At 39.8% G+C, this 20,577-nt stretch overlaps 1 protein-coding gene across 3 annotated transcripts in view; it reads left to right on the top strand.

The window, feature by feature from the left end:
- MAP3K20 (mitogen-activated protein kinase kinase kinase 20) overlaps positions 1–20,577 on the top strand; it is a 117,917-nt gene that overhangs the window by 5,366 nt on the left and 91,974 nt on the right. For 2 of the 3 annotated variants that reach the window (XM_060779216.2, XM_060779226.2), the window contains exon 2: positions 10,517–10,710. In XM_060779216.2, coding sequence (XP_060635199.2) covers positions 10,552–10,710 — 159 coding nt within the window. In that variant the 5' untranslated portion in view covers positions 10,517–10,551. Of the gene's footprint in view, positions 1–10,316; positions 10,393–10,516; positions 10,711–20,577 lie in introns of those variants that run through there. The other variant, XM_067471487.1, reaches the window with a different exon arrangement.

Raw genomic sequence — 20,577 nt, 5'->3', positions numbered from 1 at the left:
GAGGCTTGTGGACCAGATTTTCATCTTCGCAGCCCACTGGTGGTCTTCAGCCCACAGATTAAGAACCACTGTGCTAGAGGGAAGAATGGGTGAATGTTTTACTGGGAAGGAAGGTTAAGTTTGTATATGAATGCCTTCAACCCAAAGGATGGGAGGTCACTGCAACAGGAGGGGTGAAAGTGGGGAAATAGTGTAATGGGGAGCAATTATTGTAGGCACTGTTCTGAAGTATATGTGCTTTATGTATTCATATATGTGTAGATTTTGGGATTGGGGGGGGGGGGAAGCAGTCATACCAGTGATTTTTATTTGATCTTGATTAAAAATATAATTTCCGCAATATGATTGTTAAAAATAAAGCTGAAGCTTTCTCGCCAAGCCATAGTTTTCAAAATCCTATTATCACAGAGACAGAAAGTGAGGTGAAATCTTCTGAAAATGGGCACAGACAGCAAAGCAAACACCATAGGGGTGTTCACCTTTCGCTATGCTATCCAAAGCTTAAAACATACATACACACACTTAAAAATGTACCTATTCTGACTTACAAACAAGTTCAGCTTAAGAACAAACCTACAGAATCTATCTTGTTGGTCACTTGAAGACTGCCTGTACATATTAATGTAAAAACTGAAAAACAATTACATATTTGTGTCATGGATACAAAAGTTAAAATGCAATTAAAATCACAGTTAAAATTACAATTTAAAAATAAGACAACCCCCGCAAATCCCATTCACATCATCCTCAACAGTCTGCCCCTCAACAGTCCATAAATGCCCAATGGCAGAAGTATATTTTCCTCTGCCTTCGAAAGGCCAGCAGGGATGGGGGCATCCTGGTCGCTCTAAGGTGGGGGTCCCAGAATCTGGAAGCAGCCACTAAAAGGCCCTGTCCTTTGTTTGCATCAAACACACTTGAAGGGATGGTGAGATAGAGAGAAGGCACTCCCCAGATGATTTTAGGCTCATAGAGAAATAACCTGGATCCAAGGCATATGGGGCTTTATAAGTCAAAATCAGTACTTTGAATTGTACCCAGAAATGAGTTGTCAGCCAGTGGTGCTCTTACAATAGTGGAAGGGTTCCCATCAGCCCACCTTAGCTATACCCATGCATAAACTGCATAACTGTTGAAATGCTTTGTCTGCATCCTTTTGAACAGCTCATATTAAAATTACTATAATATTTTGACTAAAGGGGTGGATCTAGCTTCTTCCAAAGGATTGTATATTTGCTCAGAAAGTAATATACAATAGACTCTCAGAAAACTGGGCCCCCTTTCACACAGATGAATAAAATCACACATGTTCTGCTTTGAACTGAGATATATGGCAGTGTGGATTCAGATAACACAGTTCAAAGCAGATATTGTGGGATTTTCTGCCTCATATTCTGGGATATAGGGCTGTGTGGAAGGGCCCAATATCTGCTTTGAACTGGGTTATCAGAGTCCACACTCAGATAATGTGGATTTTCTGCCTTGATATCCTGGGACACAGGACTGTGTGGAAGGGCCCCCAATGTAACCTTGTACGTGAGGATTGGAATGATAAACTCTCTGGTTCCAGCCTTTTAACTGTTATGTTATGGCTCTGGCTTTTGTTGCTATCCACTCCCAACTATGCGCAGATTGTACTAGGTGAGGGCCCTTCCACACAGCCATATAACCCAAAATATCAAGGCAGAAAATCCCACATCTGCTTTGAACTGGGTGATCTGAGTCCACACTGCCACATATTCCAGTTCAAAGCAGAAAATGTGGGATTTTATTAAGCTGTGTGGAAGGGGCCTGAGTGAGGAAGAGAAGAAGCTGGATTGGCTGCAAAGTGTCTTTTGACTCAGAGTGCAAGGAGACATTTTTCAGGTAGTGTCTTGGGATAATGTGGTGGCATAAGGCTACCACACAGCCCCGTATCCCAGAATATCAAGGCAGAAAATCCTACATCATCAGCTTTGAACTGGGTTGAGTCCACACTCAGATAGTGTGTGATTTCTTGCCTTTGTTTTCTAGGATATAGGGCTGTGTGGAATTGACCCTAATGTACTTGATTTATAACTTTGTGGCTTGTCCAACATGTAGCAGAGACCTTTAACTTTAGTTATGCCACAAACATGAGTCTTCTATGTAAAATGATTTATTTATTTAATAAAACTATAAATAAGTAAACAATTTAACCCACCCACCCCACCCCTTTAACCATACATTTTCAGACAAAAGGAAAACATGCTTGAACATGCTGCTACAAATTGGCTTATCTCCTGTAGTTCTTGGCTTAGATTTTTGGTGAATTAGGCTTTTTGGGAAGAGGATTTTGGAAGGTGTGTGTGTGTGCAGGCATGCACATTTGCAATCCTGTGTGTGATTGTGTGTGTGTGTGTGTGTGTGTGTGTGTTGCTAAGGAATAGGGTTGCCAACATTTTCTCCTGTCAGGAAGAGAGGCTTTTGTGCTTGTAGCAGCTGCCTTGCAATAAGAAAATTGGCGGGAGAAACTTTCTGGCACAAGGAGTCAGTGATAAAAAAAAACTTTCATCTGATGATGCCTGCTGTTAGACAGCTGCTGAAGGCATTAGGATCCTTGCCTGGAGGAAGAAGGAAAAGAAGATGGCAATCCAGGGTACATACGAATTGTGTTGTAGCCTAAACAGATCAAATCTCTGTGCGCCATTTATCAACCAGGTTTTCTAATGCAGAACATTGCTGAATAAAGCAGCACCCGTTTCCTTTTTTGTCCAGTATTTAGGGGAAAAGTCAGTATGTTTTGTTTCAGGATGCTCACTTGCTCAGCAGGGACTGCATTTGAAATCCCTAGAGCTAAGTACAGTATTGAGATACAGATGCATGAATCTAAAAATGGATGGTCGAAGTTCTTGAAAGCCATGGAAGTGCTTTTTCCCAAATAAGGACACTTGGCACATGTCTCCTGTATGTTTTAAGCTAGTGCAAACGTAGAACTACTTTATTGGCAATACATTGGCATCCTGCCTTTACAAAGGGAGCACTGAAAGCTATTTTGTGTTTTTGTCAAGTGTGTTTTTTTTTAAAAAAAAGAGCTAATCTAAGGAAGAAAAAAATAATGGTGGTTAATTTAGTTTTTGGGAAATTGGTGATTGAAAGTTTCAAATACATTAACATAATCAGGACAATCTGGTCAGGTGTGCATGCATGTAATATTATAGATATGGCGGTTTGGTAAGATAAACCATTTTTTTAGCTTGTAGAGGATATTCAACAATCTGTCTTTTATATGTAATACAATTTCATAAGGTTTGCTTGAAACAATAAATTAAACTGACAGTACTTTCCTGGAGAGTAATGCCTAATGAGTAAAGAAACAGGTCTAATACAAGTTGACTATCCTTTATCTGAGACAGGCGTTTAATGTTTCAGTTTTTTTTTGATTTTTGAAATATTAGCACCATGACATATTTATGTTGCATATACACCATATATGTATAATCTGAAGGTAATTTGAACTTTCAAAAAGCAAGTATCTCATTATCTCAGCCCCCCACCCCACCCCCACCCCGTTTATAGTTTTGGATTTTGGAGCATTCTGATTTCTGGATCAACATGTAGTAAGTAGGCATGCTTAAAATACCTTTGATTTCCTAGGATATTTGTTTGAAAGGATGGTCTTGAAAGCCAACGTTACAAGTTTACAACATGTAACTGAAATAAAAAAAATACAATCTCAGACTGCTTTGTTGGGTGTAGGATTGTGTGTCCATTAATTTAACGAACATGAACTAAACTTGGGAACTCACACTTTGGGTGAAGCATTATCATGTATTTGCTATTTAACTTTTTTGAAATCCTGAAACCTGAGTGGATTATGAAAACCAATATAATAAGTCCCCAGTAACTGCTCCAGGCTTATAATTTAACAGACACAGTAAGATGGGATATACATTCAATTAATAAAATAAGTTATACATGATGGCCATGTACAGGATGGCCTTCTTCATTTTCTTAAGGCACAACAACCTCCTGTTTGTGATAACAACCAAAGTGATTCCCCACATTTGCAATGTGTTTCATGTTGGTACAACAAATGTACAGTTATAAATAAAAAGGGTTTCCTGCATCTACCTGAAAGCAAAACTGAATGTGTCTTCAGACGTTGAGAATGTGATATGAAATAAACCAAATAGCTAAGTAATGCCATTTAAGGTGATAACCTGAATATATTGGATAAAATACATGCTGTACACGTTTTATTCCTTTCACACTTTTACCAGAAGGCCCTTCCAGACAGACCCATATCCCAGGATGTGATCCCAGGTTTTCTGATTTAAAGTGGATTATATGAGTCTGCACTGACAGATAATCTGGGATAAATAGAAAACCTGGGATCAGATTTTGGGATATAGGGCCTGTCTGGAAGGGCCCTTCATGTGGTGTGTCACTATTGGGAAAAGAGGACAAGCATATCAAGAATAAAACAGCATGAGGAGGTTTTGAGCCATGTTTTTCGGCTGTCTTAATACAGCAAGAAGTATCCTATCTAGTAAGAGGGGAGGAAATGCCAAATTATGTGGGGCAAAGCTAGAAGAGGTGTTTTTAGGCTACAGTTTCAAAAATCTTGCAGCCATTTTGTACAAGCTATGTTTCTTGATCCGTACCTGTGTTTTTTAAAAAAATAATCATTATTGGAAGGGAGAACACAATGTTGACATTGCAGATAAATCCCCTGAATTTACTAGATAGATAATGTTTTACTGAATAAGTCAACAGAGCACGTCAGTTGGATTTACTAGCTAACGGTATTTTAAAATGTTATTTCATTTGTGGCAGAGTAAGGAGGAAAAGGAATCTAATCTTTTTTTTATTTCACACACATACACAGATAGATTCCCAACCAACCACTTTCCTGCCTGATTATTTCAAAATAATTCTTTCTTTTGAAAACCAATTGACTTTTTAGTTTAATCTAGGCACAATTTTGAAAATAAATCTGAAAAAACCAATACCTTGCCCACCTAAACCAATGTTAACATTTTGTATCCTAGGCCCCTTCCATACAGCTGAATAAAATCCCACATTATCTGCATTGAACTAGAATATATGACAGCATGGATGGACTCAGATAACCCAGTTCAAAGCAGATATTGTGAGATTGTCTGCCTTGATATTCTGGGATATAGGGCTGTGTGGAAGGGCCCCTCGAGGTACAGAAAAAATAGCAAAGTGTTGTTTTAAAAAAATCACGATTCACTGCTTAGTTGCAAAAGGACAATTCTTAGTGACCATACATAGGCAACTAAAGGAGCAGCTGTCTTCGAAATGTCATCTTTCTCCCCACTGCAGATGCTGTTTTAAATTCCCAGCCTTCAAGGGCGATAGGAGGCAAAGGCCAGTTTTTCCACAGGGAGGGAAGGAAGGAAAGGAACCCCATAGTCTTTTTTGGCACACTCTGCCAAAGCCTGCACAAGCCTGGATGTTTCCCTCTTTCCGATGCTAGCTTCTTCCCACTTTGGAGCAGGCAAGGCATCTAGTTAAAGATGGGGTATAAAGGCAAGCTATTAGATAACAGGAACCCACTGAGCATCTATTTAACTATATTGAACTAAGAGTGCTGTTGTTAAAGAGTTAGCTATACAAAGCACATGCCACAATGGACTGCTGGGCATTAAAATTGAAATACAAAATGTCACAAAAGCTCTCTTAGATCCTTTTCTCTTTGGTGTGAAAGACAACACTTTCTAAGATATATATAACAAAATGATTGCCAGGAAGAGAACAATTCCCCTTCCACCTTCAGGAGAGCCTCAGAATATTTCACTTCTTATTGTTTGTTTTCCTTTCCTTTTTTTTGTTAGTCTCAGGCCACGTTAAATTATTTAGATCAAAATTGAAGTTCATCCCGTCCTATGGAGATATTTCTAAAGTAACCGTCACCTTATGAAAACAAAGCTGTTTCTTTTCATAAGGTGATAGTTACTTTAGAAATGTCTCTATGTGAGAGATAATGACAGTATCATTCCTTCAAATACACATCATGTGTTACTAATCTGCACCAGACAACAAAGGCAATCGCCATAACCTTCCCCGAGGCTCTTGTACAATAGCAGCTAGGAGCTCTCAATTGTGTTTCTGCAAATGATGTGACCATGGGACTCACAGAGGTTCAGGACATTGTTTTGCTTCTTCCTGCCTGCATTTTTCCCCCATTGTAGATGCAGTATATGTCTACTGATACTGAAAGATCCATGTCTTTAGTTTGGAAAAATATGGATGAATGAAATACTTGATTTGGAATAAACTGGGGCCCAGGGGAGGCAAACCAATCTGATCCCAAGCACATTTGTATGACAGCCATTTTCTTTCATTTCAGTGAAGCATAATTGCAGGTATTCTTAAACTAAGGGGAGTTAGCAGAGTCTTGAAGTTGATTTCAATCATGTTAAGATGTCCGCTTTTTTTTTTTTTTGCTGTGGATTCCAGCATCAATCACTGTAGTAAATAGATGCTATCAACTATTGGGACATGTGCCAACTTAGATTTTGACATAGGTATTGCACCAGTTTGTTTCCTTTTTCCTGTATGAACCATCCCTTCCCTTGCCCATTTTAATTAATCACCATTGCAAAAGGCGCAGAGCTGCCTCTTTGCCAAAGCGGAAACAGCATGACCATGTGACATGGATATACTTTGTGCCTCCTTGTGTGAGTTCATGACGCAGCATGTGCCTCCTTGCTTACAACAGTGAATAGCATAAGGTGGAGGTGTGGCAACTGTGATATATATGACAGGGAGAAGATGAAGAAAAAAGCAGAGGGAGTGGCAACTGTTCTATGCATTGCTGTTGTAGATAGTAACATCTAGCAGTCATCTTGAAATATTTGTCTTCCAGCTTTTGGGAATTGCCTTCTTGGGAGCTAATTCTAGACATATGAATTGCAAGGAAATGTGGGTCAGTTTTATCCTAGCAAACTAGAAAGTGAATTGTGCAGAGAAGAGTAACAAGACTTAACCCAAGAACTATTTCAATTGAAAACTAGAAAGTGAAAGCAAAATTTCCAACTGTTCATGACTCCCATCAGAGAGAGCTGTTGTTATCTGCTTTCAAGACATTTCCAACTTAAGGAGACCCTATCATGTACTCACTTTCAATAACTTAAATTGCTTCTATTATTCTCTGCATTGGCATTAGGACATATGCACACAGAAGGCCCTATGTAATAAAATGCAGACCCTGTATGCTATTTCTGAAAACAAAATTGTATGAACCCAGTGTTTGAGACAGATCCATTTTAGATAGAAGGAACACAGGGCAACAGAAACCGGCGGTACACTTTTGCAACCTACTCCAAGCGTGTTACTGACTGAATACATAAATACAAAACAAGTAATTAAATATAGTGTTCCACAACCACTCAGCATGTTCAAAGTGCTTGATATACATTATCCTAGGGGCCCCTCTACTATTATTAATGGAACGAGGGAGCTGATAATGGAGTTGTAGCTGGTAATGGAGTTGTTCCTTCCTATACTATGAAAGTGTTATCAGAAAGTCCTGTCTGTCTTCTGTCAATTGAGAGACAGAATGTACTGTTACATGAGAGAGGCCCATGATGTCACCCCTTCCCTAATTGGGGCCATGCAAATGACTCCTAAATGAACCCAAGGCTTTTGATACTGTGGGAAAGAGCTCCATTATTAGGACTTCTTTGCATCAGTGTAATGTCAGAGGGAACTCTTACTACGGCTCTCAGTAGGTATAACAGGTGCAGAACTTGATTCTGTGCTTGTGTTTGCCTGGTGATTGATAGGCCGTTATACCCAGTTGCTCCTGTCATGCCCCCCTCCAAAGTTGCATTTCAAGCTGTATGTCATAAGGGGGTGATGTTGCTGTAGTGTGGATAATAAGTAGATGTGCAGGAGCCCTTTTAAAAATTTACAGCAATCTTTGGGTTCTACTGTATCCTGAACAGTGCTATATGAAGCCTCTGAATCTTACATAATTATGACATTTGTATGTTACCCCTTGCTACACTTCTTTTACTCTGACCCATGATCTTCAGCCTGTGTTGGCTGCAGGAGTTATATTTTGGATGCAGATGAATCAAGTGAAGTTGAACTTTGACAGTATACTTAGCAGAAATTCCATTGGCTATAATAAAGATATTTTGAAGTGTAAATGTGTGCACATATGATTGCATAATATATACCACAGATTGCTTAAATGCTCTGTTAGCTAGTATTTTAATTTTTTCATAAAGCATCTAAATAAAAACAGTTGGAGTTGTCAATAGTTGAAACCTTTACTTCAAATTCACTGGTCTTACACAATTTTGTAGACACTGTGATTACCATGTGGCTTCCTATCCACAGTTTGAAATAACTGTATTGGTCTCCTTTAGTTGTTGATCAACAGCAGATTTTAAAAATGCAAGATATAATTTAACCTAGAATTAATTGTGCTATAACCAGTCCTCCACATTCATTAGATTTAGGGACACAGGACCCCCACTAGTGCAAAAATAATAATCAAAAATACTATTTTTAAAACCTGACACAACATCTTTTTTAGGATTGTCTAGATCCTCTGATGCAAATCTGTGGTCAACTTCCACTGGAAGGAGAACCTATTGATTCCTAGAGAAACCATATTAAGAAAATCCATGAATAATCAAATCCACAAAAGTAAAACCTACAGATGTGGAGAGCCAGCTGTATTCAATTGTACTTCGTGCCTCATCTCACTAAATTCTGAAAAATGTATGTATATCTACATGGGGCTGGATCAAGAGAAGGACAAGTGCTGCACTTGCTCTGCAGGGCTTTTCTGACTTCCCACACTTCTCTGCAGTTGTATGTCTCCCCTTCCTTCCCACCCACAAGCAGTTCCTAATAATTAAAGGATATTCTAGAAGTTATATGTGTTTGAGCTGGGAACAGAGAAGAGAATCTGGAAGGATTGCTGTGTTACATAAGTGGAATTGTATTTCTGTTTGTAGAAGACGTTACTAGGAAGTGTGTGTGTGTGTAAATATATCATTGTGTCACTTTGCATTGAGATAAAAAAAATTGCCTTGTCAAGAAACAGACTTTGGCAGAATTATACCCTCTAATTCTCCAAACTTGTTTTTCCTTTGATGCATTTTAAAATTGTGTTTTTAATTCTGCTTTTAAGTTTTAATTGTATTTGTTTTATTTCAATGTTATTACTGTCAGCTTCCTCGGATACCGCCCCTCCCCTTTTAACAGAAAGGCAGGATATGATTGTAATAACTAAATGAATAATTTGAAACAGCTCTTCACTGGCAATTATTTTCTGGTGGCCAGAACATCATTGCATGTAGTGTCCCTCTCAGTTATCAAATCTAACTCAGATATTAAGGATTGACACTACTAAAGGGTCAAATATGTCATGCTCTCTGCAAAATGAAGATGCCCTGTTTTGTTCAGAATTGTTCAAGAATTGTTAAGCCGAGTGTTATGTGGCTATGCTTGTTGTCTAGCTTTTTTAAAAATACATTGTTAAGTCGGATGTGCAGAGAAATAAATTCACTTTAAACCTCTATCAAAATTGGCAGCTACACTGATTGCCCTGGAGAAATTTATTTTTGCTCTTCAGTTTCAACCATAGTGAATTTTCAGTTTTAATATGATTTTTTAAATCAGAGGTCGCACTTCACAAATAAAAGAACTGTAAGCTGAGTGGTAATTTGTTAAGAAGGGAGCTGTGGCTTACAACTTAAAAGGAAAAAATGTTTTGTTCTACCAGTAAGATATATGATATGTTCTCTTATAACTGTAAAGAGAGAGAGAGAGAGAGAGGAAGAAGCCTGCTTTGGCATTCGCATAGTAAGATAAATTATTTTGCACTTGCTGTTGAAGGCTCCACTAAGCCGATCCTGGAACAGGCTTGTGCTTTGCCAAGTTTTGTCAAAACCGTAGATCAAGTTATCAGCATGTTAGTGAATGTTCAAAGTCAAGAGGGCTTGCTCAGGCTAGGGTTAAAACATGGAAAATTTACTTTTTGGGGTCACAACTCCTGCATCTGCTAGCTGATGTGCCCAGTGGCTATGAGGCCCTAGCAGTTTTAGTTCAAAAAATCAACTAATCCAAGCTCTGCTTGTTGTGCCAGAATGTCCGTGGGCTTAGGTTATGTGTGTTTGTCAGAGTGACCACAACGTGGATGCATGGCATGCCCTAGATGCCAGAACTCCTAGGCAAGCACAGTTGAAGCATGCTTCCCATTTGACAGTGTACGTCACTGTGAGAGAACTGCTCTCTCTCTTTTTCTCTCTGTACACACACACACACTCATACACACACAAGTGTCTCATCCTGAAGGGCACCAGCATCTAAGAGTAGGAGAATTTTCTAGCAGTTTCTTTTCAAAAAGTGGCTTCAGGTGTCTGAGGAGAATACATATTCACTGTGAGAGTTACAGCTTTTCACACCAATGAGATTTTATTTGCATTTTTTTGTAGTAAGGAAAGTCTAAGATGCAACTGAAGAGGGCAGTGAAAGTGTAATTAGGTTTTCTTTCTTTCCCTTACAGATTTTTTTTTACGTGGTGTATTTTGTCATTATGAGATGTCGTCTCTCAGTACTTCATTTGTGCAAATTAAATTTGATGACTTGCAGTTTTTTGAAAACTGCGGTGGAGGAAGTTTTGGGAGTGTATATCGAGCACGATGGATATCCCAGGAAAAGGAGGTGGCTGTGAAGAAGCTCCTTAAGATAGAGAAAGAGGTAAGCATGCATTTCATTATACTTTTTCTAGCATATTTTTTCCTAGTAGAATAAGATTAAGCAGACTTAAATTTGTAACTGGTGGTTAAGCAAAATTTCCCCCCCTTCCCTATCCCCAATGTGTACATTAACAGAATCTAGGAAAATATTTTATAATTTGGTAGAAGAGTACTTTTGAGAAAATTGAATTAATCAGACTTCAGCATATGGAGAATATATTTAAATATAAACTTAAAACTTTGAACTTTTGGTGAATGGAATAGAATCAAAGACATGTTTATTTTGTGGTTTTAATCAGTTGTACAACAAGAGCCAAGTAGTGTGAGCTCTCTTTTGCTAAAATACCACTAATGCAGGCCTTCACTGTTGCAATCAAATATTTAGTGTTGATTTTCCTAGAATTGCATGATAATATTGAGGGCAGAGTTGCATCCTAGATGTGCAACATCACATTTCAGTCAGTTCTTTATTTATGGAAACATGTTGTCATACTACTAAGCATCCTCATGTCTTTCTATTCTAAGGCAATATAATTCCAGTAAGATAGCATAAGAAGCAACGTGCTTCCACAATATCGGAAATGTGGCACAGATAGGTGATTCACCTTATATGTATTCTAGTCCTTCAGAAGCAAATTTTTGATGACGGTTGTCTATATTTATCAGTTGTAAAAAAAACCCCTTGCACATTGGAATTTGTTTTTAAAATATGTAACCAGAACACAGTGCTGTTCAGAAGCAAGTCCCACTGCATCCAGTAGGTCTTATTTCTGGATAAGTGTGTATAAAAGGGACTGGCAACGTTTACCAGGTTGGGGGTCATATTATTCGTTGAATGACCTTCCAAAGGCTGCATGCCAAAATGACAGTAGTGTTCACAATACCAAATGGGAGCATGCAGTTGTTCCCTTTTTCAGTGTCACTATAACAAATGTATCAATAAGAAATTATTCAATATCACTTTTCATTTAACACCATGTTTTACTGCAGTATTTCATTGCATAATAGCCATCATCGCATAATAGTTGTATCTCCCTTTTTGAGTCTCATTTATTTTTTTAACATTCCTTACATAATAGTCACACCCTTAGTTCATTGGCACGATTATTATGCAAAGGGGCAACACCCACCCAGTCTCCTCTCCCCCCCCCCCCGGGTTACGGAGACTGGCCTTTGCTAAGTGGCTTTGCAGTTATGGGGTTTCCTTTGACTGGCAGCCAAAGTAAACCCTGTAGCTGCAAAATTTGTTTTGCATAATAGTTGCATCACTTCCACCCAAAAAAGAGGGGAGTGTGACTATTACGTGATGAAATACGGTTTTTTTTCTTTTTAGCAGGCTGAATATTGGAAATATTTAATTAGAATTCTTTTTTTGCTGTTGTTTGAACCAACAAATAAAATACAGATTCTAATCATGGCTTGTTCATCTGTTAATAAATACGGTAAGTGTTAATAATATTTCCATAGTGGACATAGTTACAGTGATAATACATTTGATGCAGTTGAAATAGAGTGGCAGGGGTAGGTTAGAGATGCTATGTTTTGGGTTGCTAGGGAAGCTTGCATTGCTTTTTGAGAACAGAAGGAATGCACACTGGCCAAAACAGATTCTATTTATCCCAGTGGTTCTCAACCTGTGGATCCCCAGATGTTTTGGTCTTCAACTCCCAGAAATCCAAACACCTGGTGAACTGGCTAGGATTTCTGGGAGTTGTAGGCCAAAACACCTGGGGACCCATAGGTGGAGAACCACTGGTTTATACAGTAAGAAAGCACCACCTTCAGAATGTTGATAACAGATTTAGATGAGCATTTGATCTGTATTTCTTTTCCAGTTTCTCCTATGGTGTTCTTCTTTCAAGGGATTCTGACAGGTATAATTTGTTTTGTTCTCCCCCAATACACTGTGATATAGGTGATGGTATGGTCAAAGGTCATAGTAAACTTTACATCTGGGAGGAGATTTGAATGTGACCTTCTGCTATGCAATGTTGATTCTCTGAATAAAGTCTGTAAATAAGAGGAAGGACTCATTGCTTTGCTGGCTGTATGGAGAGTATTCTTATATGGCTTGATCTAGTGCTTTGCTACTTGGTGCCTTCTGTTCTTGGTGGAATGCACTTCTGTCATTCCCAGCCCTCCCACTTCCTGTAGCAACATTGAGTGATGGAAGATGTAAGCCAACAGTTTTGAAAAGCACCTAGGCATGATTTAATCACTAAGTAACACTGAATGTAGCTTTATATAGCTTCAGGTTGGTAATTTCTGCAGCAATGTTCTTTGAGAAAGATTCTTGACTGGTAGGTCCTTTAAGCTTTCCACATCCGTTATGAAATAATTAGGATTCAATACTGCGGATGCTTTGCTACCTTATGTTTATCGCATTATTTGAGTAAAGTGATCCAGTTTAATGAGACTGAGTGTGCTCCTAGGCTGGGTCTGGAAAATAAAGTAGCTGTAGGACATTGTTCATCTCAGGAAATATTTCTCACATTTTGAATGAGCTGCTATCGTTTATAATCTTGCTCCGATTACAGTATCTTCATGGCATTCCTTCCCTCTCCCTTGTGGTGTGCAAATAGTGATGAATACAAGAACAAGAGGTGGGTGCTGGCTCTCCAGAGCCTTGTAGCTGGTTACTTATAAGCCTCAAAGAGTAAACAAAGACATCAAGTTAAGGATTCTTTCCTGCATCAATGTATGCATCTTCTTCATGACTCTTATCTTAGATCCTGGCTCAGTCATTATTAGACTAGCATGACTGAAATCAAGTGGTGTAGTCATGATAACCCCACAGATTTCAGTTGATTGCCCCTAAATGTGACCAAATCTGGATACAGTCTAGTGACACTTTTATTTTTTATGGGATTAAATCTGAATTCACTTTGTATGCAGTTTGTAAGGCTGTTTTGTTTCTTGCCATTGCATGCCATGCCCTAGATGGTTTTCTCTTGGTATCCTTTTGTTATTGAGAAAGGAGTGGTTCCCAGTTAGACATTTGTATTATTCTATATCTTGCTGTGTTATCTGAATATCCAATTTAGTTTGCAGTACAAATGTTCAATTTTAATTTTGCTTAACAAACAAAAGTTATGTTCGTCCTAAGACTTGGCTTCATTTTAGAGAAGCAATTGAAATGCAAATTAAAGCCCGTGGGAGGAAAATGTACAAGCGTTTCTATGTGGTTTGAAGAGAGTGGTGACAAGAAGAGATGCAAGCAGGTGAGCACTTGCTCTAAAGGCTTTAAGTTTCCTAATTTGGGTATATATAGGTAAAAGTAATTAGTTCAGGCCTTTTTCTAGCATATAAAACAAAACTGCTGTGTATGTATCCCTTGTAGAGTAGAGTTGCTTTAGAATCAAGTTGGGGAAAGGTGCCCCATCTTTAAATTAAAAAATAATAATAACCCTTTGCGCATAAAAGCTACCCCATTGTAGAAATAATGCCCATTTTATTTTTCTGTAGATGTGGAGATGTTTTTCCCTAGGGAATTGTGGATGCTGGCAGCCTCTTGCACAATGGCAATCATAGTCTCCGATAACGCTGTATTGGGTAATTAATGGGCCACAACTTTATTTGGTTATAGCTCATCAGGGTTGGCACCCAAATGGGTCTTGGATCCCCTCCCTGCTGCCACCCTTGCAATTGAGTTAATACTTTTTGATTTGATACAACTGCAGTCTCTCAGGCTATACCGCAATATGATGGGGTGAGACCACCCTGGCTGGGTGTATCTAGCTACACTGTATCTGATAGCCACGATTCCTCCACTTAGAACTGCAAATGCCCATCTGCACTGGTAAATAGCTAGATCCAGGACCCATGCCAACCGTCCACCAGTTGTGACAATTTAGCAAACACAAGTTCATACTGGGAGAGGAGAGTGGACTAAAGTTCCCCTTGGACTGGCTGCATCCCTCCCCTGAGCTGGCTATTTAAGCCCGCTGCCCACCGCAGGGTTTTTTTAGCCAATCCCAATACTGCAAGGTTGCATCGGACCAGCTTAGGGGGGGTTCTAAAGTTGCAAAGGGCTTCGGGGAGTTGCCATGTGCTCCCTGCCCCCCCCCCTTCAAGATCAAAGGTGCCTGCTGACACTGGCACTGTCTTTGCTTGGATAAATTCTGAAGCAGTATTAAACTGGGATGTTGTTTCCTTGCAAGCATACATCATATTTGAAAATCACGGACTCCCCTCCATTATGGAAAATAATCTTCTGGTTTTATACTTTTTTGAATACGTGTTGATCCATAATATATGGGGAAAGACAGTATAATAGCCACTTTCAACTCTGTTATGAATCAACATTGAAAAAACAACATGCTGTTTAATATCTACATGAAGCCGCTGGGTGAGATCATCCGGAGTTTCGGGGTGCGGTGTCATCTGTACGCAGATGATGTCCAACTCTGTCACTCCTTCCCACCTGCTACTAAGGAGGCTGTCGAGGTCCTGAACCGGTGCCTGGCCGCTGTAACGGTCTGGATGAGGGCGAACAAACTGAAATTAAATCCAGACAAGACAGAGGTACTCCTGGTCAGTCGTAAGGCCGAACGGGGTATAGGGTTACAGCCTGTGCTGGACGGGGTCGCACTCCCCTTGAAGGCGCAGGTTCGCAGCTTGGGTGTGACCCTGGACTCATCATTGAGCCTGGATCCCCAGGTTTCAGCGGTGACCAGGGGAGCATTTGCACAGCTCAGGCTCGTGCGCCAGCTGCGCCCGTATCTCGGGAAGTCTGACTTGGCCACGGTGGTACACGCTCTGGTCACATCCCGCCTTGACTACTGCAACGCTCTCTACGTGGGGCTGCCCTTGAAGACGGCCCGGAAGCTGCAGCTGGTTCAGCGCGCGGCAGCCATGTTACTAACTGGAGCGGGTAGCAGGGAGCACACAACGCCCTTGTTGTCCCAGCTCCACTGGCTGCCGATTTGCTACCGGACCCAATTCGAGGTGCTGGTTTTGGCCTACAAAGCCCTAAACGGTTCCGGCCCAAAATACCTTTCGGACCGCATCTTGGCCTACGAGCCCACGAGGACCTTGAGATCGTCTGGGGAGGCCCTTCTCTCGGTCCCGCCTGCCTCTCAGGCACGGCTGGTGGGGACGAGGGAGAGGGCCTTCTCGGTGGTGGCTCCCCGGCTGTGGAACACTCTCCCTGCAGACATCAGGCAGGCGCCCTCCCTCATGTCCTTCCGAAAAAGCCTTAAGACATGGCTGTTCGAGAGGGCATTTAGTTAAGTGCAACAATGTGGTAAAGAAGATCGGAATGGAACAAGGAATATGAGACGGGTTATGATTCTACTAAGAGACGAAGCGGATTTTTAATGTTGTCTGTAATCGTTGTATAGTCTATATGTTGTTGTAATTGGTTTTCCTTTGTAAATTGTCTTCTATATGTATTTGTACACCGCCATGAGTCGCCCTAATGGGCTGAGAATGGCGGTTAATAAGTGCATCAAATAAACAAATAAATAAATGTTTTAGTAGAATACAACCTTGTCACTGGAGCTTTACTTCCCAACAAGGGTTGGAGCATCCATAATTGTGACCCTCCAGTTCTTTAGGGACTTCACTCCCCCATTCCACTTCAGGGCACAGTCCTTTTGACTGGAGATGATGGGAGTTGTAGTCTAACACACCTGGAGGGTGTTTTGTAAGTGGAGGCTGATCCAGATTTTCTTCAGAGCCATGGCTCTCAACAACCTCTTTCTTTTCCTCTTCCTTCTCCCCAAATGTCTTAACATGCTTGGTGGTAACTTTATTTGATTGAAATATTAATTCATATGGCATGTTCTACTTACTCCTTTTTTATCTCTGGGAGCTGGACTGTTTTGTTGATTGAAAACACACAGCTAGACAAAATATCTGCATCCCGGGCAAAATTTAGAGAGGAAAAAAAAATGGAATTATGATGAAGTAATGCAGCTGCAGGCTCATGAAGTTCCTCTGTGCTTATGCTCTCTGCCATTTAAGATGTGCATGAAGAACGTTTCCTTTTTAAGATGATAGTATAAACAGTTAAAAGGAAACACTGAGCACCTGTTTATTTTAGCTGGGTGCTGTGCAGATACAGAGAAAGCTGCTGCTGCACTTCACTCTTACATAAATACACCAGCGGAGTGACCACAAGAATCGCTACAGGCAGAGACAAATGCTTAGAAGTAGTCTAATACAAATATATGTGTGAAACAAAGATTCCTTTTTGCAGTGGCACAACAACACTTACACAGGATGGTTGTGCCACCAATGGTATTTCAGAGGCAGTTGGGTACATGACTCCAGCTGAAAGTCTTCTAGGCTAGTCTTCCTACAGCTTTTGTTTTCATTTTAATTTTCTGCGTTCATTGTCTTTGCATCTCCCCCCCCCCCCCACACACACACACACACACTCGTCTTCTCCTCTGCCTCTCTCTTTCCTTTTGATCCAAAATGATTGGTTTTGTTCTATAATCTATTTTGTATGTGCAGGAATTGTTTAGTTCCATCCCCTGTAAGAAAAAAAAATATTGTGTATATTTGAAGGGAGGGTATTGATATAGAATCTGAAGTAAACAACTGCTTAGTTTCGACTGAAATAAATGAGCCAGGTCTCAGTAGTGTATGTGGTATTGCAGGGTCATTATCCTTATAAAGAAAGATAATGATATTGAATGGAAGGGCAGTAGTTTAAAGATAACAGTATAAGCCATTTGCCAGAATAATGTTCTCAAAACATACATGCGTTTTTGCATCGTACATGCTGTTGAAGAGCAACTGGGCAGTGTTAATAGCTTTTACACAAAGCATACTAGGGGATAGTGTAGTCTACACAACATATAATATGTCATTATTCAGTGCACCACTGTGTTGTACTACCCTCTTGCATGAGTTTGAAGAGAGTGTAGTACTGGAGATGAGTGTATGCACAAAATCTTAGCGTGGTTCTGTGCCAAATAAAGAAATAGTATTTGATGCTTTTTTTCTTAATGTGACTGGCAATGTAAACTTTTGTTTCACTATCATTTTTTAAAAATCTGTATATAATAATAATCTCTAACTTTTTCTAACTGCCTTGGTGGTTACCAGTGCCATAGCAAGAAAAATAATGGGGGGGGGGGCATCAGTTCTTTTGTTAAGAACTAAAATATATACCTGAGATGTTGCTAGCTATTGTTGTTTGTCCATCTACCTATGCCACAAAACACATGACAAGATGAAAAAATAAAATAAAATGCTTCCTCTATGCTGTGTAATGTTATTCCAATTTCTGTACATTTTCAATGATTTTTGGAATTTCAGGAACTTTCATATATATATATGGGCAAACTACACATACACACACACACTCTCTCTCACTCATATATAGGATCCTCTGAAGATGCGGGGCACAGATGCAGGCAAAACGTTAGGAGAACATGGTCATGCACCCCGGAAACACAACACACCAGTGATTCCAGCCGTGAAAGCCTTCAAATATATATATATATATATATATGGGGGGGGGTGTTCAAAAATATTTTTAAAAACCTTTTTTGTACAGAAATGTTTTGCATGAAATATACTTTTTGAATGCAAACATACTTTGTGCTTTTTTGCAAAAATCTCTTGAAAACCAAAAAAAAAGAAAAGAAATCTTATTAGTTTCTTTTCTCATGAAGGGTGACTGCGTGAGAAAATCTGTGGATATTTATTATAGGATCAGTCTTTGTAGAGGCCATCAAAGATACTGGGATAAAGTATATCAGAGCTTTTCATTTTTTTTTCTTCCAACCTCATTTGCTAACGGTTGTGTTACTGCCCTTGAAATCTGCCAAAGAGAAGAATGAGAACAAACTTTGAATTTAGAACACAAAGGCAAATGTATACAAGCATATGGACACATCCACACATGATCTGTAAATAGTTAGGAAGTTGGTTGCCATAGGTTTACTAACATCAGTCTGTCTAAGCATGCCAAGATTTGCCTTGGACTGTGGCCTAGGTGGACAGATTCCTCATAGCTCAAGTCATTTTACAAATCAGATTGGTACTTTGTGCAGTCATTTTTATTTTTAATTATAAGGACGAGGCTGGAAAGGAGATCTGTTCTGCAGTTGAAAGTTGGTAACTGGCAGGAGAAAGTCTTGTGGAATAAGTGACATGCAATATCACTACTTTGGAATAGTTTTTAAAACATAAGTGACCTTTCCTCTTTTAATTGGTTATCCTATTTCTCTTTTTGCATCTTCGAAGGAAGACTTACGTATCACTATTCTCAAAAGCTAGAGTAATGGCCGTCTTTTTCTTTTATACACGTCTAAATTTCTCTTCCCCCACCGTCCACCTCTCGGTTTGGTCAGTGTTCAGAACTGCTTAAAGACGTCAGGAAAAAAGACCAAGACCTTACATTCTCTGCCCCCTTCCAATTACACATCCATCCCAAACAGTACAAAGCTAAAATACAATTCCTTTCCTTATGAACCACAAACCAGTTTTCTGTCAGTCTTAAATTGGCATTTTGGAGTGTGCTCACTTGCGCTACTGAAGGACCTCGGCAGAAAAGGAAAGGAGGCAGAGGGAGGGGAAAAAAAAGATAGCTCCCAAATGACCACCTTTTGAATAGTTGTAAGTTCAATCCTTAAAACAAAAAGTGGTTTTTTTCTCCCAATAACGTGCTCCTCAGCCTCTCACCTCTCATCCTGAGAAACATGAAAGAGGAAGTAAAAGAGATGACCCAAATCATAGAGTTCCTTTGAAAGAAGAAATTCAGCTGTTTTGAACACTTACAATCAAAGGAAGTGGTTTCCCTAATTATATGAACTATGTGAAAGCTCTCAGAATAGCTTTTCCACCCCAGGATTCCTTGCACTTTAGAAGTTTGCATAAAAAGCTCACATGGAGAATCAGATGCAAAGTGTTTGATTCGCATTTTATTAGGCAGAAGTACGCATACATTCTAACTGCTTGGCTTGACGGTGGCTTGGGTTTGGACCACAATCAGATTTTGATGGATATATATTTCTCTTCCATGCTTTTTAAATATTTTAGTGATCAGATTGTATTGCCAAGCACCCCTTTTAAAGGAATTTTTTTAGTGGCTAAATTGAGACAGGATGGAGTGGTCTCTCGGGGAGCTTTCAAGCAAAGGGTCTGTCTTTGCTGCTTGATTAGGCCCTGCTGGATTCTGCAGAGCCACATTGGCCCTTTCTGCTGTTCTTTACAGAAGTAATAAGGATGAAATCTTAATATATTTGAAATGTCTAAAAGAATATTCAGTACAAAATGTACTTTTTTGAAGAAATGAGATCTGAACATTGCAGCTTCACTTTGATTCTTACAGTTCTATAGCAGAGCAGTTAAAAGGGAGTCATTGGACCCTTTAAGAGCCTGCTCTTCTCAGTGACAGACACAGCTCAGAAGGTAAGAGCTTCTAGTCAAGCACTCCTGCTTTGCTTTCTTCTGGACTATGGGCCTCATCACTCTAGAGAAAAAATCCACTTAAAATCCGGTTTCTGCCTCCTGCAGAATTCTGGGGTTTGTAGTTTAGGGAGGATCCTTTAACAGCCTCACTAAACTACAGACTCCAGAATTCTGCAGGAGGCACAAACTGGATTTTAAGTGGATTCATTCTCTAGTGTGATTAAATCCTATAAGAACTCCTGCCTGAGGCCGGCCTTACCAGCACACTGGGTGTGGCTGCAGGGACAATTCAGTTTCCAGCTGAAGATAACAACAGTTAAAGGGAGTCATTGGACCCTTCAAAACCCTGCTCTGCTCAGTGGCAGAAACAGCCCAGAAGGCAAGAGCATCTACATCAAGCATTTCTTCTTTGCCTGTCTTCTGGACCATAAGAATTTGTGCCTGAGGCCAGCCCTACCCGCATCATTTTCATGGCTCCTTACAATTGCTGCAGCGA

This window comes from Anolis sagrei, chromosome 1 (assembly GCF_037176765.1).
Source record: "Anolis sagrei isolate rAnoSag1 chromosome 1, rAnoSag1.mat, whole genome shotgun sequence".
In the NCBI taxonomy this organism is placed as follows: domain Eukaryota; kingdom Metazoa; phylum Chordata; class Lepidosauria; order Squamata; family Dactyloidae; genus Anolis; species Anolis sagrei.
Note: the sequence above shows the minus strand (reverse complement) of the source record. Positions and strands in the feature narration are given on the sequence as shown.